Source organism: Peromyscus leucopus, chromosome 11 (assembly GCF_004664715.2).
Source record: "Peromyscus leucopus breed LL Stock chromosome 11, UCI_PerLeu_2.1, whole genome shotgun sequence".
NCBI classification, from domain to species: domain Eukaryota; kingdom Metazoa; phylum Chordata; class Mammalia; order Rodentia; family Cricetidae; genus Peromyscus; species Peromyscus leucopus.
The window spans coordinates 69,258,044-69,284,407 of record NC_051072.1 but is presented as its reverse complement, the minus strand read 5'-3'; the positions used below and the strand labels follow the sequence as shown (position 1 = coordinate 69,284,407).

At 39.2% G+C, this 26,364-nt stretch overlaps 1 protein-coding gene across 1 annotated transcript in view; it reads left to right on the top strand.

The window, feature by feature from the left end:
* The window catches only part of LOC114697379 (cotranscriptional regulator FAM172A), a gene marked incomplete at its 5' end in the record, with an annotated part of 244,241 nt that overhangs the window by 55,442 nt on the left and 162,435 nt on the right, over positions 1–26,364 (top strand). Inside the window, one exon of the mRNA XM_028875626.2 lies at positions 3,504–3,623. Coding sequence (XP_028731459.2) covers positions 3,504–3,623 — 120 coding nt within the window. The remainder of the gene's footprint in view (positions 1–3,503; positions 3,624–26,364) is intronic.

Below are 26,364 nucleotides of genomic sequence, written 5' to 3'. Positions count from 1 at the left end.
CTTCCATGCAGGACATGGCGTTGAAACTGGATCTCACACTAGCTGCAATTGAGGGCACTAGGCCTACATTAAACTGCGTGTATCAACAGGCAGAAGTGGATTAGGTTGAGGCTCATGGGACCCCATCCCTCCCTGCTGAATTGTTAGCTGCTGTTGGATGCTGAGGGAGACAATTATTATCTTCACTTGTGTACTGAAAGTGAGCCCCTCGGTTCCAATGGATACTTCCATTCATGGCCACACATATGGACCTACTTAAAATCAATGGATCACAAAATAAAACAAAGGCATGAACATGGGAAAGGAACCTGTAGAAAATGGATGGTGCCGGGGTGAGAGGGAGGTAAGAAGAGGTGAGAGTGGACAGAATGCAGTGTGTATGAGTGTGTGTGTGTGTGTGTGTGTGTGTTTGCGTGTGCTTGCGTGCTCACGTGCACATGCACACATACTCGCAGCATGTATGTGCGTCCCTATGTGTGTGAGCATATGTGTGCACATATGTGTGTGTGAAACTGTCAAAGAAAAAATTCAATCAACAAGACAAAAATAATGCTTTGATTGTTAAAGCTATTTAATTATATACTACTAGTACTTCAAAAGGGAATTTATGTATCACTTTGAACAATCTTTCTCTATTAAGGTAACCTCTTCTGTTAGTTATCTCTGTCCTGGTTGCCACTTCCCCCTTGCTTAGTAACACATGAGTAGTCACACTGCTCCACTCCTGCAGCTCTCCTAACCGTCCTTTTCTGTTTCTTGGGTTCCTCTCACTGATCTTCCGTCACTCCTTCCTCCACAGCCAGTTTGGAGCAGTCCTTCTCATTGCTGCTCATAAACATCTAGTGAGTTCAGTGTAGATACTGCTAGGATGCTCCCATCCACCTGCTAAGGACCAGTAGCCAGAGTGCTATCTCTGACTTTGTTGCTTTGTTTTCAGGCACTTGAAGAAATGAAGCTAAGGAGGGGTAGTAGGTTGGTTCTGACAGGATTGGAGGCGGGATTGGCAGGATTGAAGTGACTGGTTCCATGAGGAATTTAAGGGAAGGAGATGTAAAAGAGGATGTTCAGATTTCAGCTGAATGTGGGGCGCACAAACAGATTTCGGCAGGAGGGTTCTGGAAGGTTTGGGTTAGTTGAAGTGTCCATGGGATATCCATAAGGAAATGATCAGCGGTCAACACTTGGTGGCTGCGGGAGGAAATGTGGCGTGGTGATAGACACTAGGGAACAACAGCTGGATTCTAAGACTTGTAAGGTGGAGCTGTGCCGTTCAGTCCTGCCTTTGACCCGAGCACTGGGGTGGAGGCAAGCAGACAGCCCTGAGTCTGAGAGCAGTGCACGCTAGCGTGAGCTCCAGGCCAGGCTGAGCTAAAACCAAACATACATGTTTTAAAAAGGTATTTGTTTTAATTTTCTGAGATTATAATATAATTACATCATATTCTTCCTTCTGTTTCCTCCCTCTAAACCCTCTCATATACCCTCTTTGCTCTCTTTCAAATTCATGACCTCTTCTTTCACTAATTGTTGTTATATACATAAATAAGTATGTGTATGTGTGTGTATATGTGTGTGTGATTTCTGAATTCAACCTGCTTAGTCTCTATGATGTTACTTGTATGTATGTTTTCATGACTGATATTTGCTGTTGTAGCCAACTGGTGAGTGTTGTTGTTTTTGCTCTTTTGGGGGGGCCCACCACCCATCTCCCAAATAATTCACACACAGAGGCTTATTCTTACTTTATGAATGCCCATCCTTAGCTTGGCTTAGTTTTTTGCCAGCTTTTCTTAACTCTAAATTATCCTGTCTATCTTTTGCCTCTGGTCTTTTCCCATTCTCTTACTTCTGTAAATCTTATTCTTACTCCATGGCTTGTTGTGTAGCTGGGTGACTGGCCCCTGGTGTCTTCCTCCTTCTTTGGCTGCTAGATCCTGGATCATGTTTTCTTTTTCTATATATACTCTCTGCCTGCAAGCTGCACCTATCCTTTCTCCTGCCTTCCTCTTGGCCATTCAGCTCTTTATTAGACCATTAGGTGTTTTAGACAGGCACAGAAACACAGCTTCACAGAGTTAAACAAATGCAACATAAACAAAAGTGACACACCTTCAAATAATATTCTACTACATTTTCCCTCTGGGCTCTTCCCATTCTCTTACTTCTGTAAATCTCACGCTTACTCCGTGGCTTGCTGTGTAACTTGGTGGCTGGCCCCTGGTGTCTTCCTCCTTCTCTGACTACTTCCTTCTCCTCTCCCACATTTCTCCTCTATATTCTCTCTGCCTGCAAGCCCTGCCTATCCTTTCTTCTGTCTGGCTATTGGCCATTGGGTTCTTTATTAGACCAACAGATGAGCTCTTCCCCAGGGAAGGTTATCTCTCCTGCTCTCAGTATTCCTCCATTGCCTGTAGTTCTCTGTGTAGGATTGAGGCCTTGTGGGCTTTTCTTCAACTTATTTATTGCTGTTGTCCTTGTTCAGCTCTTGTTGAGACAGTCACATTGGTGTAATTTTATGGAGACCATTACAGAAAACCACAGCCAATCAAAATTCATAGTTGTGGAGCCCAGTTCCTATACAACTCCCTATAGCTTAGAGAATTACTGTGGGAGAAAAGGCTGAAAGAATATAAGAGCATTGTGTCTCCAAATATATATCTTTTTAAAGATGGAAATTGTCAGTAAATTCTCTTCATTTGCAATATCCATGATGTTGTTAGGAAATTCTTTTCTAAGAATAGATACACACACATTTTAATGGTCTGATCGACTCTTAGCAATTTATGATTTGATCAGTATTTTCATATTATCTAGATTTTTTTCTTTAACCAGCCTGCCACAGGCTGGTTAATGCTAATGCAATAAATATAGTAAAATGAAGTTATTATAGAGGTTTTAGAATATATTTCCCAGGGTTTAAAATCTTAGATTAAAAGCCCCTATATTTATGTGTTTAGATTTCTCTTGATTCTTGAAATAAGATGTGTATAGAACATGCTGTTAGAAAGCATGTATTCCTTTAAATGACGTCAATAGAATATACCATTTTTTCAGTTTACTATTTAAAATCTCATAAAACAAGTAATATATAGATATATAATATAAGTACTTTATGATAATATAGAAGAATGTAACCTAAATATTATAGCATTAAATTATTTTATTAAAACCCACCATAATGTTCTATTACATAATTCTAATATGCTTAAGTAGATCTTAATATCACAGGTATACATGGATTATTTCCCTTAATATGCACTTATTTTAATAAGTTGTTTATAAAGATTACATTTTCATTTAAGCTTAGCAGTAATCTAATAATAGTTTTAATACTAATCTATTCCCTAATTTAAATATTCAGCAGAGTTCTTTTGTTTTATTTCTTTGAATGTTCTCTAACCATCTTATTCTTATGCTATGTATGCAAGCATATAATTTGATTTAACTGATTACTGTGATAATCACTAGATACAATATGCAATATATATTTGTTTTCTTTATAGGAAAATGGTTCTCCTGAAGAACATGCAATCTATGTTTGGGATCATTTCATAGCCCAATCTGCTGCTGAGAATGTGTTTTTTGTTGCTCACAGCTATGGAGGACTTGCTTTTGTTGAACTGGTAAGTGAACGTTTAACATTTTTAATGATTTAGTTTTCTTAAAGTATGTGTGTAAGTCCCTGTATATATGTATACTGTGTGCATACCAGTGCCTACATGTCCAGAAAAGGGCAAAGGATTCCCCTTGAACTGGAGTTACTGGCAGTTGTGAGCCATCGGATGTGGGTGTTCTCTGCAATGACGGAGGAACTGACAAGGGTCCTCTGTAGGAGCAGGAAATGCACTTAACAGCTGAACCATGCTCACTCCTTAACTCTAATTCTGCTCTCAGCCTTCTTACAGGTTTGGTTTAGTTTGGTTTGGTTTGAGACAAGATTTCACTGTGCAGCCCTGGATGGCCTGGAACTTGCTATGTAGACCAGGCTGGCCTGGAACTTGCATAGATGCCTGCATCTGCCTTGCAAATGCAAGGATTAAAGGCATGAGCCACTGCACCCAGCATGCTCTCTATGTTTTTTAATATTATTACCTCAAGTTATTTAAAAAGTTGTAAGAGTCAGAGGTAATGGATAGGTGTATGACTCCAAGGAAACAGCATCTTCCAAACATAACAGGACAAATGAGCATATGAGCATAAGAGACTATGGCAGCATGCACACACACAGATAGTGGCAGCATGCACACACAGACTGTGGCAGCATGCACACACACAGACTGTGGCAGCATGCACACACACAGACTGTGGCAGCATGCACACACACAGACTGTGGCAGCATGCACACACACAGACTGTGGCAGCATGCACACACACAGACTGTGACAGCATGCACACACAGACAGTGGCAGCATGCACACACACAGACTGTGGCAGCATGCACACACACAGACTGTGGCAGCATGCACACACAGACTGTGGCAGCATGCACACACACAGACAGTGGCAGCATGCACACACACAGACAGTAGCAGCATGCACACACACAGACTGTGACAGCATGCACACACAGACTGGCAGCATGCACACACGCAGACTGTGGCAGCATGCACACACACAGACAGTAGCAGCATGCACACACAGACTGTGGCAGCATGCACACACACAGACTGTGACAGCATGCACACACACAGACAGTGGCAGCATGCACACACACAGACAGCAGCAGCATGCACACACACAGATAGTGGCAGCATGCACACACACAGACAGCGGCAGCATGCACACACACAGACAGCAGCAGCATGCACACACACAGACTGTGACAGCATGCACACACACAGACTGTGACAGCATGCACACACACAGACAGTGACAGCATGCACACACACAGACTGTGACAGCATGCACACACACAGACTGTGGCAGCATGCACACACACAGACTGTGGCAGCGTGCACACACACAGACAGTGACAGCATGCACACACACAGACTGTGGCAGCATGCACACACACAGACTGTGGCAGCATGCACACATACAGTGTCAGCATGCACACACACAGACTGTGGCAGCATTCACACACACAGACAGTAGCAGCATGCACACACACAGACTGTGGCAGCATGCACACACACAGACTGTGGCAGCATTCACACACACAGACTGTGGCAGCATGCACACACACAGACTGTGGCAGCATGCACACACACAGATAGTGGCAGCATGCACACACAGACTGTGGCAGCATGCACACACACAGACTGTGACAGCATGCACACACACAGACAGTGACAGCATGCACACACACAGACTGTGACAACATGCACACACACAGACTGTGGCAGCATGCACACACAGACTGTGGCAGCATTCATACACACAGACTGTGGCAGCATGCACACACACTGTGACAGCATGCACACACAGACTGTGGCAGCATGCACACACACAGACTGTGGCAGCATGCACACACACAGACTGTGACAGCATGCACACACACAGACAGTGGCAGCATGCACACACAGACTGTGGCAGCATGCACACACACAGACTGTGACAACATGCACACACACAGACTGTGGCAGCATGCACACACAGACTGTGACAGCATGCACACACAGACTGTGGCAGCATGCACACACAGACAGTGGCAGCATGCACACACACAGACTGTGACAGCATGCACACACACAGACTGGCAGCATGCACACACACAGACTGTGGCAGCATGCACACACAGACTGTGGCAGCATGCACACACACAGACTGTGACAGCATGCACACACACAGACTGGCAGCATGCACACACACAGACTGTGGCAGCATGCACACACAGACAGTGGCAGCATGCACACACACAGACTGTGGCAGCATGCACACACACAGACTGGCAGCATGCACACACACAGACTGTGGCAGCATGCACACACAGACAGTAGCAGCATGCACACACACAGACTGTGCACACACACAGACTGTGGCAGCATGCACACACAGACAGTGACAGCATGCACACACACAGACTGTGACAGCATGCACACACACAGACAGTGACAGCATGCACACACACAGACTGTGACAGCATGCACACACACAGACAGTGACAGCATGCACACACACAGACTGTGGCAGCATGCACACACACAGACTGTGACAGCATGCACACACACAGACAGTGACAGCATGCACACACACAGACTGTGACAACATGCACACACACAGACTGTGGCAGCATGCACACACACAGACTGTGGCAGCATGCACACACAGACAGTGGCAGCATGCACACACACAGACTGTGGCAGCATGCACACACAGACTGGCAGCATGCACACACACAGACAGTGGCAGCATGCACACACACAGACTGTGACAGCATGCACACACACAGACTGGCAGCATGTACACACACAGACTGTGGCAGCATGCACACACACAGACAGTAGCAGCATGCACACACACAGACTGTGGCAGCATTCACACACACAGACAGTAGCAGCATGCACACACACAGATAGTGGCAGCATGCACAGGATCTGCACAGGTTCAAATCAGAGGAAGTTCCAACACTGAAAAACGGAGGTTGACACAAAATGCCACCCTTAACCAAGAATCTATTGGCAACTGATTACTGCTGGGAAAGGGAAAATTAGCTTTCTCCAATAGAGTAACACTGGATATATCAACCACTCCAGGGCAGGCCTCATGACCAGTAGTAGTTAGACAACACAAATGGACTGTGTGTGTGTGTGTGTGTGTGTGTGTGTGTGTGTGTGTGTGTGTGTGTGTGTGTGTGTGTAAGGACTTCTTGTCTCATTCTGTTTTTGTATTTTACGTCTTGATGGGTTTGGGGGGGTTAATTGTAAATTTTTTAAATTTATTTTACGTACCAACCACAGTTTGTCCCTCCCTCCTTTCTTCCTTCCCCTCCCCCCATCCCCTCCTCAGAAAGGGACAGAGCCCCCATGGGAGTCAACTAAGCATGGCATTGCAAGTTGAGGCAGGACCAAACTTCTTCCCCCTGCATCAAGAGTGAGCGAGGCTTCCCACCAAAGAGAATCAGTTCCAAAGAGTCAGCTCATGCACCAGAGACAATCGCGTTTGCACTGCTAGGGGCCCCACAAACAGACTGAGCTACACAAGTGTCACCTACATGCCAGGGGCCTAGGTCAGTCTCTGCAGACTCCCTGGCTGTAAGTCTAGAGTCCTTTTGCTCCCCTGAGCTCAGGTCATCTGTCTCTGTGGGTTTCCCCGTCATGATCTTGATCAACTCCCCTTGCTTATAAAATCCCTCCTCCCTCTCTTCAACTGGACTCCTGGTGGTCGGGCCAAAGGCACAGAAAATATATTCAACAAAATCATAGATTTTCATTTTTGTTTTGTTTTTGTTTTTGAGAGAGAAAAAGACATGAAGTTGGATGTATAGGATGGTGGGCAGAATCTGGGAAGGGTTACAGTGGTAAAAGACTATGATCAATATATATATATATAATATATATATATATATATATATATATATTGTGTGTGTGTGTGTAGAGGCTGATCTCCTAAATATATAAAAAACTCAAGAAACTAGACATTGAAACACCAAACAATCCAATTTAAAAATGGGTTTTAGAGCTAAACAGAGAATTCTCAACAGAAGAATCTCAAATGGCTGAAAGACGTTTAAGGAATTGCTCAACATCTTTAGTCATCAGGAAAATGCAAATCAAAACAACTCTGAGATACCACCTTACACCTGTCAGAATGGCTAAGATCAAAAACACTGATGACAGCTTATGCTGGAGAGGATGTGGAGCAAGGGGAACTCTCCTCCACTGTTGGTGGTAGTGCAAACTTTTAAAGCTACTCTGGAAATCAGTATGGCAGTTTCTCAGAAAATTGGGAATCAATCTACCTGCTGTGGATATTGCTCTATATAAATAAAACACTGATGGCCAGTGACCAGGCAGAAGTAGGTTGCCAGGCAGGAAGTAGGTAGGACAAGGAGAGAGGAGAATTCTGGGAAGCGGAAAGCTGAGGAGGGAGACACTGCAGTCACCACCAGGACAAGCAGCATGTGAAGACTCTGGTAAGCCACCAGCCACGTAGCAAGGTATAGATTTATAAAAATGGGTTAATTTAAGATAAAAGAACAGTTAGCAAGAAGCCTGCCACGGCCATACAGTTTATAAGTGATATAAGCATCTGAGTGATTATTTTATAAGTGGATTGTGGGACTGCAGGGATTGGGGAACCTGGAGAGAAGCCCTCCAGCAACATCTACCTCAAGACCCAGCTATACCACTCTTGGGCATATACCCAAGGAATGTTCAATCAAACCACAAGGACACTTGCTCACCTATGTTCATAGCAGTATTATTCGTAATAACCAGAATGTGGAAACAACCTAGATGCCCCTCAACTGAAAAATGGATAAAGAAAATGTGGTACATTTACACAATTGAGTATTACTCAGCAGAGAAAAACAATGACATAATGAAATTTGCAGACAAATGGATGGAACCAAAAAATACCATCCTGAGTGAAGTAATCCAGACCCAGAAAGACAAACATGGTATGTACTCACTTATAAGTGAGTACTAGATGTAAAGCAAAGTACTAGATGTAAAGCAAAGGCTAACCAGACTACAATCCACAGCTCCAGGGAAGCTAGCTAACAAGGATGACCCTAAGAATGACATATGGATCGCCCTGGGAAGGGGAAATAGATGAGATCTCCTGAGTAAACTTGGGGCAAGGGGGGATGGGCAATAGAGGGTAGGGGATGGGGCATGAGAACAGAAGGGAATGGGATGGTCGAGCTGGAACAGGGATGGAGTGGGAGAGCAATGAGAGAGATACCATGATGGAGGGAGACATCATGGGGACAGGGAGAAACCTGGTACTAGGGAAGTTCCCAGGAATCCACAGGGATGATCCCAGCTTAGACTACTACCAATAGTGGAGAGGGTGCCTACCCCAGTAATAAAATTGGTAAATATCTTGTCATCATAGAGCCTTCATGTAGTACTGGTGCAAGCAGATTCAGAGATTCACAGCCAAGCACCAGGCCAAAGTCCAGGACGTCAGTCAAAGAGAGGGAAAAGGGATTCTGTGAGCTAGGGGCATCAAGGTCATGATGGGGAAACCTTACAGAGACAACCAAACCAAGCTAGTGGAAACTCATGAACTTTAGACCAGCAGCTGTGGAGCCTGCATGGGACTAGACTAGGCCCTCTGCATAAGCAAGACAGTTGTGTAGCTTGGTCCATTTAAGGGGCCCCTGGCAGTGGATCAGGATCTTTCCCTGTTGCATGAGCCCATTACTTATGGTAGGACACCATGCACAGCCTTGATGTGGGGGAAGGGCTTGGACCTGCTTCAACTGATGATACTAGGCTTTGCTGACTACCCATGGGAGGCCTTACCTTTGCAGAAGAGGGAATGGGGGTGGGTTGTTGGGGAGTAAGATGAGTGGGGGAGCAGGAGGATGGAAGAGGGGATCTGTGATTGATATGTAAAATGAATAAAAAAATTCTTAAGAAAAAAAACCTCATGTTCCTTAGGGATCTGTGGTTGGTATGTAAAATGAATATAAAAATTCTTAATATGAAAAAAAAATTAAATTTAAAAATTAAAATGTATTTTAAATGCATCCAGGATATACTTGTATGATTTTTGAAAAGAATATACTAATTTTTTTAGTATAAGAGCTTTATATTGTGATTTTTGCCTGTTCCTTCTTTATATAGTGTTTTTAAATTTTGATATTATCATGCCCACTTCTAGACATTTTAGATGTACATTTTATTTATATGCCATTATTATGTATGCTATCCATATAGAACTCAAAACTACAAACCCTTTCTATATTTGTTATCATTTTAATAATTTTTTAAAAAGTATTTATGTATTTTATTGGTGGTTTGCGTACATGTATGTCTATGTAACTGGAGTTACAGACAGTTGTGAGCTCCTGTATAGGTGCTAGGAATTGAACCCCCATCCTCTGTAACAGCAGCCAGTGCTCTTAACCACTGAGCCATCTTGCCAGCCCCCATGTTAAAAATTTTAACTGGACTTTAATGTGTACTATTTAGTATTTAATACATCAGAGTTTATGTGTTTAGTATTAAAACTATCAGAAAGGTTTCATCAATTTACTTGGAACTAGCATTTTGTGCTTGATCACAAAAGTTTTTGCATTTGTAAGTATTCTGAAGAGTAAGGTATACATGATAGGAACAGTTGCCGGGTATCTTAGATTTAATCTGATTTGATGAGGTATTCTAGAATAGCTCAGTTACACCATTGTGGCTATTGTGAGTGAGTGGTTGATGCTAGGAAGTCACCAGTGAAGAACTGTGTCAGACTCCATGCTAGCCATTGCCTGCTTTAACCTTTAAACTTCAGTGTGTACTTCCGTAAATACATTTCTGTGGCCTTTGCTTGCTGGCCCTGACACCTGTGGACACTGCAGTGGCCTTCCTATGTCTGAAATCATATGCTGTACTAAAATCAAGATGTGCTGTCATTTCTTTCTTAATTTGACTTCAGTATTTAGAGATTGTTTACAAGCATTTTTAGCTTCACAGACTTTGTTTATTTTGTTATATATTATGTTATACATAACAGACACCTTAAGGGAGCTTTTTAACACATTCATGTGAGTTTTTTAAAAATATGGATGTTGGGGGAAAATACAATGTTTCAAAATAATATGTTTCACTATCTACAGATAAACAATTATACATTTGTAGTATAGATAGCTTTTATTTGTAAGCCATTAAATTACTTTAAAATTAACTTTTTTAACTTGTGGAGTAACTTAAAATGCATGAAGTCCTGAAACACTAATTTCTAATTTCAATAAAATATGACTTGTAATTTTTTTTACATTGCAATCATTTATTTTTAAAAAAAAACTTTGTAAATCAAATTTGGAATTAGGATGAATTTAAGGCTGTTTTTTGAAATGAACTTAAGATGCCCAAATTGACAGACGACCAGTGTGTCGGTCCTGGCTGCCTGTCCTTCTTGTCACACACTGCTGGGCACTTCTCCACTTTTGTTCCCCGTTAATATAAAGCACACAGATGTTTCAGAACAAGTCTTGACTTCTGACCTTGAGGCTATTAGGGTCAGGGTCCGCAGGGCCTGTGAAATTATCACAAGCTGAGCTAAAGTTTTTCTCCAGCACAGGAAGTAACTAGTAAGTAAGAAGTTAAAAAGGAGCTTTGTTTGGGAGACAAGATGGTCCCAGTAAGGGTCACTTCTGTAGTCTGCTGTCCCTGCAGGAGGCCATGCATGGGAGGAGGAGATAATAGAGGCACTGGAGGCCCTGTCAGGCAGGAGCTGGACTGAGAAGTCTATTTAATGTAATATACCTTGTTTAGTCTTCAAATACGAATGGTTATCATATCAACTTCATGCATTTGCTACATGTGCAACAGATGCTTAAACTGTGTAATGCAGGGGTACCAAGAGTGCCAACTGAAGAAAGAGTGGTCTTGGCCTAAAAAGGAACTTACAAGCAAATAATAGTGCATACTGAGGAGGTTTGCATTTTGGTAAATTTAATAAAGGTGTAATTTCATTATGTTTCTATTTCAAAATACTTTTTGAAAGAAAGTATTTTAACAAAAAAAAGTGCAGTGTTTGTAAACCTGCCTATGTGTAAAGCTAACATTCTTTCCAGTTTTTGTTATTCTTAGTCTTAGTGTTTAAAATGTTGACAAGTGTTGTCTCGGGATATTTCAGCATAAGTGTAACATATGGAATTGTCTTACATGGTTTCAAAATGTTAATATTGGCTACATAAGAAAAATGTGAAGATTATAAATCTTAAATTGTGGTATAGGTTTTTTTCTTGGGGGTGCATTATACACATCATTCATAAACCGTTAGCGTTCAGTGGTTTAAAATGTTTAAAGATTGTTGAGAATTTCCAGTTAAAAGCCTGCAGGGCTCTCTGTCTTCATCCCCTGCCTCAGTGTACCCCATCATATTTGAGGACAAATCGTTCTCTGCCATCGTCATGTAAGTCAGCTTTCTTCTTTGAGATGTGTTACTGAACATTTATTTTAAATGACAGCTATGTAACATGTACAGTTTAAAAACTATGCGTAATTAATGCAATTTTGTATAATGTTCACTATTTGAATACCAGGCAATAGGACCTTATGTAATGTAGCTTTCCATATACTGAGTTAAAATTCATGTAAAATTCTACTTTCAAATTAAAAATGCTTACTTTGAAGTTTGGAGAACAAAATTGTTAGTCCATATTTTCCTAATTATTTTCGGAAAGTGAAAACATACTTTATTATTATACTCTGCCTTAAAGTGTTGAATTGCAGCTGGGCCGTGGTGGCACACACCTTTAATCCCAGCACTGGGGAGACAGAGGCAGGCAGATCCCTGTCAGTTCGAGGCCAGCCTGGTCTACAGAGCAAGATCCAGGACAGGCACCAAAACTACAGGGAGAAAGAAACCCTGTCTGAAAAAAACAAAAAAAAAAGAAAAAAAAGTGTTGAATTGCTCCTGAAGAACATACAGTAGTGAAAGATTTATTTTCAAAGCCAGTATTCATTTTATGGTAGCATATCTTGTAATGCAACTATCCTGAGTCTAGCCATATAAGAACAGTCTACAGTTTTCTGTGGCCACAAGAAGCATCATAATAACTGTCACTGCCCTTGCTTGTATTATAGAGTGAAACTCAAAGGTCCAGTTCTCCGAATTTTCTGTGATCTGAGCAAAAACAAGTATTAATAAGACATCCTGTTTTAATCCAACATGTAGCTGTCAAAGACAAGAGAATGAACAGTCTTATATCAATTGATGATGATTTTCTGAAAATAGTGTATCTGCCTATATTATCTGGTCTAAGTCATCATACTTAGCCATAAATTTCTGTCTTACAAATTTAATTTTATATGTGGTAGAATTAGTCATCTTAGCTGCAATTTGTTTACCAAATTATTGGGAAAGACATGTACAGATAGTGCAGCCTAGTATTAAAACAGGCTCTTGGTTTCGTTTTGCTTTAATTTTCATATTATAATTCATGTTTTGACATTTCCATCTCTTTCCAAGCCACTTGGTTGAAATGATTCCATTGCTTCCACTGGCCATGTCACTGAGTTTTGTTCTGGTCTTTCCAGGTGCTCATCAGTTTAGGAAGTCAAATAACATCATCATCATCATCATCATCATTGTTAAAATAAGTTGGCTTGCCAGTGTCCTCGGCTCACTTTACTGCTGTGCTTACAGGTCTCAAGACATCACACTCAGATGGTTTCCTTTAACCAAAACAAGAGTGCTCATATTTTTTGTAAAGTGTGTCAAGTATTTGAATCAATACATTTCATTGGCTTCACTGAATTGTTTCAACTGATAGAATATTAGAATCTGCTCGTTTTTATTTCTTTTTGTGCGTTGTTAGTGGTTTGTTCACAGTCACCATTAAAAAACATCTCTTAGAAATGTCTGAAAACAGCTCCTTTTGAAAGCATGTCTCTACCCACTTTTGATTTTGGTTTTTCCATGCTTGTCAGCACTTGATTGGCACCTCACTTGCATGTGAATTAAGGAATGAAGGGAACTCTATTTTCCTGCCATTGTTCCGTGCTGGGTTCCCTGGCCTCCAGGCAGCCTAAGCTGCCTTGAGCAGCTGGTAGAAAGCTAGTTTTGGACATGGCTGTATGAGGACACTCAACCTCTGTCTACTCTTAATCTTTTCAAGTTACTTGGAACATGATTTAGATTTATACTGAAGGGGAAATGCAATTGAGTTAAAATTTTTTAGCCTTTTCCTTTAGAGACATAACTGCTAACTTTGACCTTAAAGTAGTAACATTACATTTTGTCCATAATAAACAAAGTAAAGTAAATATCAGGAGAAAGTTTATTCAATGTGATCAATGTGAATTGCAAAATTTTGGGTGTCTGGGAATCCGAAATTGAGGGAAAGTAAAATAAGGAAGGATAAACTAGAGAAAATGGAATCATAATGGTATCAAAGTAATTGGGAATGAAAACACTCTTGTAAACTTACTTTGAAAACTAGTCAATGCAGTAAAAATAACACTTGTATTAAAATGATAAGATACATTTTAATTAGTTTTACTTTAAACTTGTCTTGTATATCTAAGTCTTTGTTCACCCAAATGCTAAAGAAACAGCTTCCAGGTAGAGTCTAATGTTGAACCCAAGGTGGAGAATATGCAAACATTGACAGGGTCGTTATAAATAGTTGTAGTTAGTTTGCTGTTACATGGAGTTAAGCCTTAGCAGTGCCATTTTTACTAATATTCATTCTGCTCTCAATTTAAATATTGACTGGTTTCAGAATTCTGGCAAATCAATTCTTTCTCATTAAGCAATGTTCTCCTTTTCTGCTGGTGACCCCAACTCTCAGTTTGGCAGAAAAGATCACTTCTCTATAATTCATTAAGTATACTCCTTTCAGTAAAACAGGAAAATTATTAAAGTAAATTTTGTTTTTACCTTGTTATATCACAGCCAATGGAAGACCTCTAAAAAATCATTTCATCCCAACATATAGTTGACTTAATAACTTACATTGGTTTTTTGTTTTAATTATTTTACTTTTGAGATAAAATTTATACAATTTATCTGAGATATAATTACTTATTGGACATCATTGAGATATACTTCAGATGCTGGGAAATTCATCCTTTGAGATGAACAAATTAATGATTATTAATGTATTTACAGATTTATACAACCATCACCAACATCTAAATTCAGATAGTGCTCCTTTAGTGCATGAAGTATCACAGCATGAGTAATCTTAAATATCTGCCTCCTTCCTGCTTCTGGTCCCCTTTCCCCTCTCCCTCCTCCCCCTCTTGTCCTTCCCCTCCTCCTGCCTCTCCTCTTCTGCCTCCTCCTCCTCTGCCGCTCTTCTCCCCCCCCCACTCCTATTTTTGAGACAGGGTCTCATTATGTAGCCCTTGGCTGTCCTAGAACTCAGGAAGATGCTCCTACCTCTGCCTCCTGAATATAGGAATCAATGGTGTGCACCATCACTGTTGACTTGCTCGGATTAGTGTTTACAAATTATGTATGTGAGGTAAAGGTCAAATTTAGTTGTAGATATTTTGAGTGTGTATATTCAGTTTTTCTGCTACTCTTCATTGGGAAAAAAAGCTATGCTTTCCTTATTGTTTTAACATCTGGTTCAAAACCAAGTAGCTGTGTATATAAGTCTGGACTCTGTCACATTGATAAACATGACTGGCCTCTTAGTGGCACCACAGTGACTTGCTAGAAGAAACTTTGCAGTTAAGTTTTGAAATCAGGATGTTGTTCTAGTACTTTTTAAAGATTACTTTGGCGCCTTGCATTTCCTTATGGATTTTAGAATCAATGTATTTGTTGCTGAAGGGAAGAAAACATCAGGAATTCTGATCAGGGTTGATTAAATGTGTACACAATTTGGAGAGTATTGCTGTCTTGATGATGCAAGCTTTCCCTTCCATGAACATGGATTGTCTTTCCATTTAGTTAGGTCTTTAGCTGAGGAATTATTAGCAATTGGTAGTGAGTGGCTGTTAGGAAAGTCAGAGTCATTTCTCTTTAAGGGAGTGAGCACTAGTAGGTTGTCCCATCTCCAATGCGGGACCTGCACCCTCAGACTTACTCATATTCAGGGCCATAGCCTTGTGACTACAACTAATTTTGTCTCTTCCTTTCCAATCTGGATACAGTTTATGTAATTTCTTCTATTTTGTAAATACATAGAGTAATTAGTTGAACATTTTTTCCCCTCTGTAAACCTCACATCACCTCCTTACAAGGAAGTACAGAAAAAAATATCAGGGTCAATCACTGGTGAAGTAGTAACAGCATAATTATTAAGGCTCTACTCACTGCCAACAAGTGTAGCAATGGACATTTTTGGTGATTGGTTAATAGATTGCATAGAGAGACATACAGACACACAGACACACAGATAATTATATGTGTGTGTGTGTATGTGTGTATGTATAAAATTCTCACAACGGTATCTTAGTGTTGCTATGTTGAATCCAGTGATATTCGGGTCAGTCCTGAGTATTTAAGTAGAGCTGCTGGACAGAACCAAAATGGGCAAGATGGCAAAGATGATGTAAAAGATGAGCACTTAGAGATTCTATTCGTGGGTGTGTAGCATGTATTATTTGTGGCCCTGAAACTTTGTGTTCCTGGGTAAATGAATACTATAAATTTCTTAGTAAATACAGTAATTTAACTAAGAAGTCTCATCATATCTTAAATATCTTTTCAAGGGAAATAGTTAGACATAACCCTAAGCTTCAGTTATATTTTCTGTGTGTAAATTCAATATGAATTAAGTCTGATCTGTAGCTAGAGTTTTCCTGCCTTGCCCACAGTTAGGACAAATCTCTGTCACCCGCCAGTCCCACAGCCGCTCAGACCCAACCAAGTAAACACAGAGACTTATATTGCTTACAAACTGTATGGCCGTGGCAGGCTTCTTGCTAACTCTTCTTATAGCTTAAATTAATCCATTTCCATAAATCTATATCTTGCCACGTGGCTGGTGGCTTACCAGTGTCTTCACATGCTGCTGGTGATGGCGGCGGCTGGCAGTGTCTCTCCGCCTCAGCCTTCTGCTTCCCCGAATTCTCCTCTCTCCTTGTCCCACCTACTTCCTGCCTGGCCACTGGCCAATCAGTGTTTTATTTATTGACCAAACAGCAATTTGACATACAGACCATCCCACAGCACTGATCCTTTAGAAATTAGTTTCTATTTAAATGTTTATTAATTTGGGCTGTTGTAATAAAATCACTCTGAACTTTATGACTTAAAGAATAATATTTTATAATTCTGTAGACTCAGAAGATCACGGTACTAGCTGATGGAGGCTCTACTACTTACCACTTTCAGTCACATAGTCCCTTCATCTTTTTCTAAAGATACTAATCCCGTTGTTGGGGTTTAAGTCTCAGGAAATCATCTTAAACTTTCTGGATCAGAGATCTCACTTCCTCATACCATTATCCTAGGTGTAATGTTTTAACATACGAATTTTGGACAGACTCAAACTTGGAATCCATAATACAGGATTCCAGATCCTCCAAAGTAAATGCTCTTGTCATATTGAAAAATGTGTTAATTCTATTCAACAGCCTTCAAAGCCTTAACCTATCACAGTGATACCTTTCAGGCTAAAATTTAGAGTCCCAAGTAAATGTCATCCAAATCTGCTGAGAGCAACACTCAAGATTTGCTTCTTACTGAAGTTCAGTGCTTTTCTGGCTATGAACCTGTGAGGACATAGGGAACCTTGTTAGGGCGCAGTAACAGTTCCTGTCAGTAGCTGTCTATCTCATTATGGACCTCAGTCAGTAAAAAGCATCTATGCTTCTTATATGCTCAGGTTACTCCTGTACATCAATAAACTTTGATATATATTCCCTCACATCCATTATTTCTTTGCCTTAATCACAGGCACTGTGTAGAAGTATAAAACATTTTCAACATTCTCCAATGGTAGAAATTCCCAGTCTTGCCTTTTTTCCAGTGATAAGGAATGTGTTATAATTACAAATGTTAATAATGTGTCTTCTAATAGCCTTTCAAAACAGAGAAGCCTTGACCTTCCCTGATGCCTTCTTATGTACAGTGACAAAATGGTGATCCACTGGTCTATTGTTTTCTCCTGTTTTGGTTAGGTCTGTTGCATGACATGACACTGTAGATGTAACCAACCGTCTTATTAAAATAAGAAACACAGAACCAATGTAAAAGAGAAAGCCGAGAGGTCAGAGCTCAGAGATAATATCTTACCTCCTGAGGTGCTCCTACCTCCCTGAGAGAGAGCTACTTCCTGTGTGTCTGTCTTTAAATAGTCTTTCTGTTCTGCCTTCTCATTGGTTGTAAACCCAAACACATGACTGCCTCGTCACTGCCTGTAAGTACAGCCCTCCAGGTCTTAAAGGCGTATGTCGCCAATGCTGGCCATATACCTGAACACACAGAGATCTACCTAGCTCTTCTATCAAGTGCTAGGATTAAAGGCGTACACCACCACCGCCACACTCTTGCTATGGCCCTAATAGCTCTGACCCCCGGGAAACTTTATTTATTAACATACAATGAAAATCACATTTCAGTACAAATAAAATACCACCATATGACACTGTAACAACATGACATAATGACCACAGCAACTGTTATAAAGGAAAACATTTACTTGGGATGGCTTGCAGTTTCAAAGGTTAAGTCCATTATCATCATGGTGGGACATGGCAGTGTGCAGGCAGGCAGATATGGTGCTAGAGAAGGAGCTGAGAATTCTACATCTTGATCCTCATGTGACAGGAAGTGAACAGTGTGCCACGCCAAGTGTAGCTTGAGCGTAAGAGACCTCAAACCCCATTCCCACAGTGACATACTTCCTCCAACAAGGCCATACCTACTCCAACATTGTCACACCTCCTAATAATGCCACTCTCTATGGGCCATTTTCTTTCGAACCCCCTCCTTTATGTCACTGTTCATTTCACCTACAAAAAAATTCCCAGGAGTAATAATACTAACAGTGTAAGCCAAGTTTTTACCACAGCTACAAGCTCATCCTCAAATTTTCAGTTTTGCTTTCTATTACACATTTTGAGGCATCTGTTCAAGACTAAATATATTTATATTATGTCTAAATATTAAAATACAATAAGACATTAGATGCTTTTGTGTATTATAAACTAACATTTGGTAGCATTTGCATTTTTCTCTTAAGTTCTTGCTGTAGATCTTCAGAATAGATACTTTCATAGTTGGTTGCTGTGTTCTTACTCTTAATGTAACCTCTCACTTCTGTTCTTATAGAATCCATAGAATACGTCAGTCAGCCATAAAGTCTTAGGACATGACTGCATCAAATTAAACTTTAAACAATTCATTTTGGTGTCTAAAGATGAAGATGAATGTTCCCACTAGAGGTAGTTATGTCTCAAGGTCTTACAGAGCATAAGGTGGTAGTATCATATTCTATCCATGCCCATCATCATTATCAATAATGCTTAAGTAGTTTTCTGTATCAGGTGGTCCTTTAACCCTCTTAATAGTTTTAAGAGGTAAATGTAATTATCTTGCTTTTTAGTACAGGGTGTTGAATCTAGGGGTCATACACACTAGGTGAGTAGGTTAACACTGAGCTGTACTGTTTTCTGTCCTCTTATTTTTTTTTATTAATAATTGAGTCAGGGCCTCAGTAAGTTGTCCCAAATGACCTTGAATCTTCTAGATACTCATCATCATCTTTATACATACTTTCTCTCCCCTTAAAAGGATGATTGTTCACTTTGTTATAGTTGGAACTTTTCGTTTCTTTCCTCTTATCAAATATCTACCAAAAAAAAGAGTATGCAAATGGAATTACCTTATGTTGTTTTTTTGATTGATTTATAATTTTATACATATTGATGGGATGTTCTATGATAATACATAGCTATGATATGTAATGACACAATTGGGGCAACTGGAATTTCTATTGCATCAAACAGCCTATAAATATTAGGACTCTTTTTACCTTTATTTGAAATGCTTAAGTTGTTGTAGACTGTATTACTAGGTTCTAGAACAGTAGAACCAATTTCTCCTGTCTACTGTATTTTGTACCTGTTTTCCTACCTCCTTCTGTCTTCTCACCTCACCCATGTTTTTGGCTTCTACATGAGTCAGAGCATGCAGTATTGAACTTACTTACCATAATGCCTTTCAATTATAGCCATGTTGGCACAGATAATGAGATTCCATTCTTTTATGGCAAAACAACATTTTGTTATATACATATAGCATAATTTCTTTCTCATTCATAACCAGTATATATGTGATTTTCATGTCCCTTTTCTTTATCTGCAGCAATGTTTGTCATCTTCAGAATTGTGGCAATAGTTGTTTTTTCAGGTGTGAGATGCTGTCTTATTTGGGCTTTTATTTTTATTAAAGTACTGTGCATTTTACCTAGGGCATTATGCATGCTAGATAAGCAGTCTGCCACTGAGATATAGCCCTAGCTCTCTTTTTAATTTTTCTTTTGGGACAGTGTTAAGTTGACATCATTGGCCTTGAACTCACTCTGCATCCCAGGCAGGCCTGTAACAACTTCTGACTCTTCTGTCTCCAGACAACTGACGAGCTGGGATTATAGGCCTACTAATCTTGGCCCCAGCTCCATAATATTAGTGATTTTGAACATTTTCATATACCTGTTAGCTTTTTGTATGTCTTCTTTTGAGAAATTTCTATTCATATGTGTTGCCTATTTTAAAATCAAGTTAATTTTTTAATTTATTTCTTACTGAAAAATTACTTGAACTCTTAATATATATTATGGATTATTTTGAGGTGGATTATTTGTAAAGTATTTTCCCACCCTGGGCACTGTCTTCATGCTGCTAATGTCTCCACACTGTGTGGAGGGTTTCAGTGTGGATATTGTTTGGCTTTGTTTCCTGTGTTGCTCATGTGTTCTCCAAAAGAATCTTTAAACATCCCGGCTCCTGAATAGTTTTCTTTTATCTTTCACATCTTACTTTTGATGGTTTTTTTATTTTTATATTTATAATTTAATTACATTTCTTTCTTTCCTTCTCTCTCTCCATACCCTTCCGTGTACCCTTCCCTGCTCTCTGTCATATTCATGGCCTCTTTTTTCCACTAATTGTTATTACATGCATATAAGTATTTGTATGTGCATGTATATATTTCTATGTAACTCATTGAGTTTGTGTTGTGTTACTTGTATTTAGGTTTCAGGGCTGACCGTTTGCCATTAGATAACTGGTGCACTCCACTGTCGAAGACTCTTTCTCCTACTCTCAGCATTTACAGTTTATAAGAGAAAAATATTAAAGTGCATAGAGAACAATTAAATTTTAAAAGTTGTGATGGTTCTATACTCTTCTCAGAAGAAATCATGATTTGTGTAGTGTGGAGGCCTCACGAGCTTGTCCCTATCCAGTTTGATATGTTCGTTGGTGTCACCCTTGTTCAGCTGATGTTCATGTAGTCCTGTTGGGGAGACTTTCTGGGTGTTGCTTCTAATGATGCTAGGAGACATGATCTCACAGCAAACTCCCTTCACTCTGGCTCTTATACTCTCTCTGCCCATTATTCTGCAGGGTCTCTTAGCCTTCTGTGTGGGAGTGCTTTATAGTTGTATCTGTTGGGACTGGGATCTACAGTCCTGTATTTTGATTGGTTATGTTTTTTTGTAGTGGTCTCCATCTGTTGCAGTCTGTTGTTAGGATGAGAATCTATAACTACTAATTTACTAAAACCGCCTAATCCCTAACAGTCATCTTTAAGCATTTGCCCTTATAACTATGCAGTTTTGACTACCATAGCTGTTCGCTATGTTTTGAAGTCAGGTAGTATCCTTATACATGTTTGGCTCAAGATGATACTAGTGATTCAGAAGTTTTTTGTTTGTTTGCTCTAGGTTCTTACAGTTTTTAGCATTATTTACTTTCCAGTTTAGGGAAGAACATCATCGATGTTTTGGTAGAAAATAGCATTAAGTTTGTAGACTGTTTTTGATAAAAGGGACATTTTTACATTGTTGATTCTTGTAATCTATGTATATGCATTTTTTTGCACATGTGTGTATTGTCTTCATTTTTTTCATAAGTCCTGTCTTAGTTTGCTTTCTATCTAGTCTTGTGGAAAACCCATGACCAAAAGCAACTCTGGGAGGAAAGGGTTTATTTGGCATACACCTACTTATTAGAGTCCATTTTGTAGGGCAGTCAGGGTAGAAACCAAAGGCAGGAACCTGGAGACAGGCACTGGCTCAGAGGCCATAGAGGAGTGCTAACTTACTGGCTTGTTATCCAAAGCATGTTCTGCCTGCTTTCTTTTACTGTCCACTAACACCAGCCCAGGGGTGTCACCAGTACAATGGATGGGCCCCCCATGTCAAGAAAATCCCCTAAGGACATGTCTACAGGCTATCTGAGGGGGCTTTTTCTCAATTGAGGTTTCACTTCTCAGATGACTATAGTCTGTTTCAAGTTTGGGGGCGGGGGCGGGGGGCAGGAGGACAAATGATATTTAGCTTTCATTATATACAGCTTTTACTTCCTGCCATAAATTACTTACTAGGTATTATAATGTATTATAATTTGTTATATATTATTGGTAGTTATTGTGTATGTGATGGTTTTCTTGATATTTTAGTATGTTTTTAAAATTTTTTTGTATAAAAGTGCTACTGATTTGTTAGGTTTTGATGTAAAATAACCCCATAGATTCAAAATTTTGAACACTTATTCCCAGCTGGTCATCCTGTTTGAGGATGTTGTGGGGTCTGGGAATGTGGAGTAGCTAGCTGACAAGGGTAACATCTGCCTCTGGTTTGGAGATAGATCTCCCTTAGCTTCCCTTTCTCTGAGATGTGAGGAGCCTCCATCACACAGTCTTCCTGCAGTCTTTAAAGTCAGGAGCTAAATAGACCTTTCTTCTCTAAGTGTTCCTGTCGGTATTTGTCATAGCAATGTGAAAATTAACCGACACAAGATTTTTAATGTTGATTTGTATATCCTGAAAATTTACTGACATTTAAGAGACCACTCCTGTTTTGATAGTCTTTAGGAATTTTTTATGTATAAAATAATTTCACCTGCAAACAGATAATTTTACTTACTCTTTTTCTTTTCTAGTTCTGTTTTTCTAGTGCTGTGTTGAATACAAATGGTGAAGTTGATTTCTTTTCTTTTTGCTGCAATAATATACTCTGACAAATGCAACTTAGGATAGAAACGTCTCATTTAAGCTTCCAGTTGAAACTTAACAATCCGTCATTGTGTTGGGGACTCACAGTAGGAAGAACTAGAGGCAGCTAGTTACAGTGCACCTGCAGTAAAGAAGCACCGAGTATTGAAGAACGCATGCTAGTGCTGAGCTCACCTTTCAGTCTTCACAGTCTAGGATCACCAGGACCCCCTGCCTAGGGAGTGGATCCATCCACAGTTGGGTGAATCTTCCTATCTCAACCAAACACCAATCAAGATAGTCCTCCATAAGCATGCCCATCTCTCAGGTGATTCCAGATTCTGCCAAGTTGACAGAATTATCACAGTTCATGTACTTGCCTTGCTCGAGATCTTAGGCTAATGTTTTCACCTTTTCAAACTTTAGTTTTATTTGGTTTGGAGGTGATCATATGAAGATTTTATTGTGTTAAGATATAGTCCTTCTAAGTAAGTCCCTATTGCTGAAGACACCATGCACTTCAAAAATAGTGCTCAAAACCCCTGAGCTGGAATTGACCTGAATGCTTTTTTCCTGAGGACCAGCTTTCATGGTACCAGAAGGCTCCATGCAAGCTTCCAAAGGAAGAAGACTACCAAGAGCCCTCTCTTACCCAGCTATAATCCTGTGAACTACAACAAAAACCAACAGACATGGTAACCCTAAGAGTGCATTAGTGCCATTCATACCTGGGAAGTAATCAACAGCTCTCTAATTGGACTTAATGCATGCCCAACAAGAGGGAAGCCATACCTAGTGCTGGAATGAAGTCTTGTATCTCAGAGAAGAATCTATAACCACTACTTTACTGAACTAGTATAATCTCTAATCACACTCTAAATATTTGTCCTTATACTCACAGGCAAGTGTTGTTCTTATCCCTGATTGGGGGAACCTCTCTTTGCAAAAAGAAAAAAAAAATGGAGACCATTACAGAAAACAACAACCAATGAATATATAGAATTGTGTAGCCCAACCTCAGTGGATAAAACTACTAAACAACTCCTTCAGACTGAGCAAGTTATATTGAGGAATACATGTGTATTCCTCATACATGAATGCATATAACAACAATTAATGAAAAAACAGGCCATGAATTTGAAACAGAGCAAGGGCAGGGTACAAGGGAGGGATGCAGGGATGAAAGGGAAGGGATAAAGGAATTACAGTTACAGCGTTATATTATAAGAAAGGGGAAAGATATGTTCCTTTTTGGAGATTTTATTATGAAAGTATATTAAACTTTATTCAATATTTTTGTGTGTCTATTTAGATAATAATTATGTTTTTTTAACCTTTATTATCTTGATATATTACACTTACTGATTTGTGTATGTTTGAATGGTCCTTGTACTCCTGGTATAATTCAGGTATAATCTTTTTAATATGCTGACAGATTTCATGGTCTGGTTTTTTTTTCCGTTAGAATTATCTACTAATTTGGAGTTTAATTTCTTCATGCTTTTCTAACATTAGTGACTTATTCTTCAAATAATTTCTGGATTTTCATGTCTCCAGGATTCTACATTTCTCTGTTATATTCATGATAATTTATTTTTGTAATCTCTTAACTTTTTTATGCATGTATGTGGCTTCCAAGGAAGACTTTTACCTAATCAGTTACTCAAACGAATGAAGGTGGAAGATGAGGAAATTTTATAATAATAACTTCTACATCAGTTATACTTAAATATTGAATCTGCTTTGATATGAGGGAATTCATTTAAATGGGAGAAAACATAAAAGAAAGATCTAGAAAGGAATGAACTGTCTTAGCTAAGCCCATAATGGACTCTTTGTAGCTCATTCTTGCTGTAAATAGACAGCTGTCTAAATTCACCATGCCAAAACAGATTCAATACTTACCTTCTAATACCGACTAAGTAGAATTGATTCTGTTAAAACAATCTCTACTATCAGTTCTTGCTACCATATTATTAATGAGTATAACGAATAGTTAGGCAATGTATTGCCTGCTAAATACTAGGCATTGTTTCAAGTGCTCTAGAAATATTAGTTCATGCAGTCTTTCTAACAACCTATGATGTAGGAACTAGCATCACTCTCACTTCCACATAAGGGAATGAACACACGTGATATTTTAAATAGCTTATTTAAGATCATACAAGAAATAAATAAAGGAATTGGAATTTAAACTTGGGTTTTCTAGCTCAACAGCCCATGCTCATAACCACTACGCTATATATGCTACTTTTCCAAGGTAACACAAGATTAGGATATAATAGGTCTGGTCATTAAGCATTAGCAAGTCATGATCATCCTAAATTTAACTCTTAAGAAGTAGGTATTATGACTCTTGTTTCATAAACAAGGATTTCAAAAGTTTAAAGGACTTAGAAAATTTGCACAGATGACAAAGCCTTGACTAAAATCCAAGTCCATGAATTTACTCAAAAGACACACTTTCTACTAATATTTTAATTAACTTCATGAAGTAAGTTTAAAGTAAATTAGGATATTATGATGAATGAATTTACGAAATTCTGCCTTTATGATTATAAAGAACATTTTTCAGTAAACTATACATATCTGACACCTACTATTCAAATTTGAACATGTTTTTAAAAGCAAGGAATACACATGGTACACAAATTTACATTAGGTAGGATAGAATTTGATTTGATTTCTACTGCAGTGAAAATATATATAGCATATGACTATGTGCTAAAATAATTTCTCATTTTCCTGATTTTCATCTATTCAGATGAGAAAGCACGAGTTAAATATTGTAATAAGAAGCAATCCGTAGTTGAACCTTTTTGTGTTATATACCATGAATTAGCAGTTGCACTTTACTGTGAGTTCTAGACTGCCCACAACTCATATCATAAAATTAAAACAGGAGAAAGGAAACATTTGAGTGTCTGTAACTAACCTACTGCTTCCAGCTTCATGGCTTATAAGTACTTTATGTGCTATTTAATACTCGAAAAGCAGTAAAAAAGTATTATGTTACTTTGTTTTTTGTTTTTTTTTTTTTTATCTCCATGCTTTCCCTTTGGAAAATACTGAAGTTTTTGTAAAGATTTAAGTCTAAGTAAGTGGATGAAGCATTTGACTGGCATGGTGAATTGTGCATTAGGGGCACTCTTTACTGGGAGACCTAAGGTGTCACCGATGTAGACAGCTTTCTAGAAATGAAGAAACACTAAGTGTGGTTGACTTTCCTGCCTAGCTCCATGTGTCTTCCCTTCAACTAAGGAGGCCAGTGTTTTAGGATATCTGCACTCTTTTAATTGCTAAATAGTAACCTAAACTCACAGACTTTATGAGTGAGCCACAATGTTCATATTTTATATGATGTTTGAGTTAGGAAATCATTACAACCTAAAGGAAAAAGAATAATTATATGGTAGTATTTAAACTTAGAAGTATTTGTTAAATGTCTGACAAGATGAAGCTCCAGCTGTCTCAGAGTGGAAGCCAATGAAGATAAAAGTGCTGACGTTTGTTTTCAGAATCTTCTTTTTGCTTGTTAATGTTTATCTTCTAGTTTACGTCATTGTAATTCATATTTAAATATTTTTAACTTATGAAAGGCTTTTTAAAATAAGGGACATGATATAC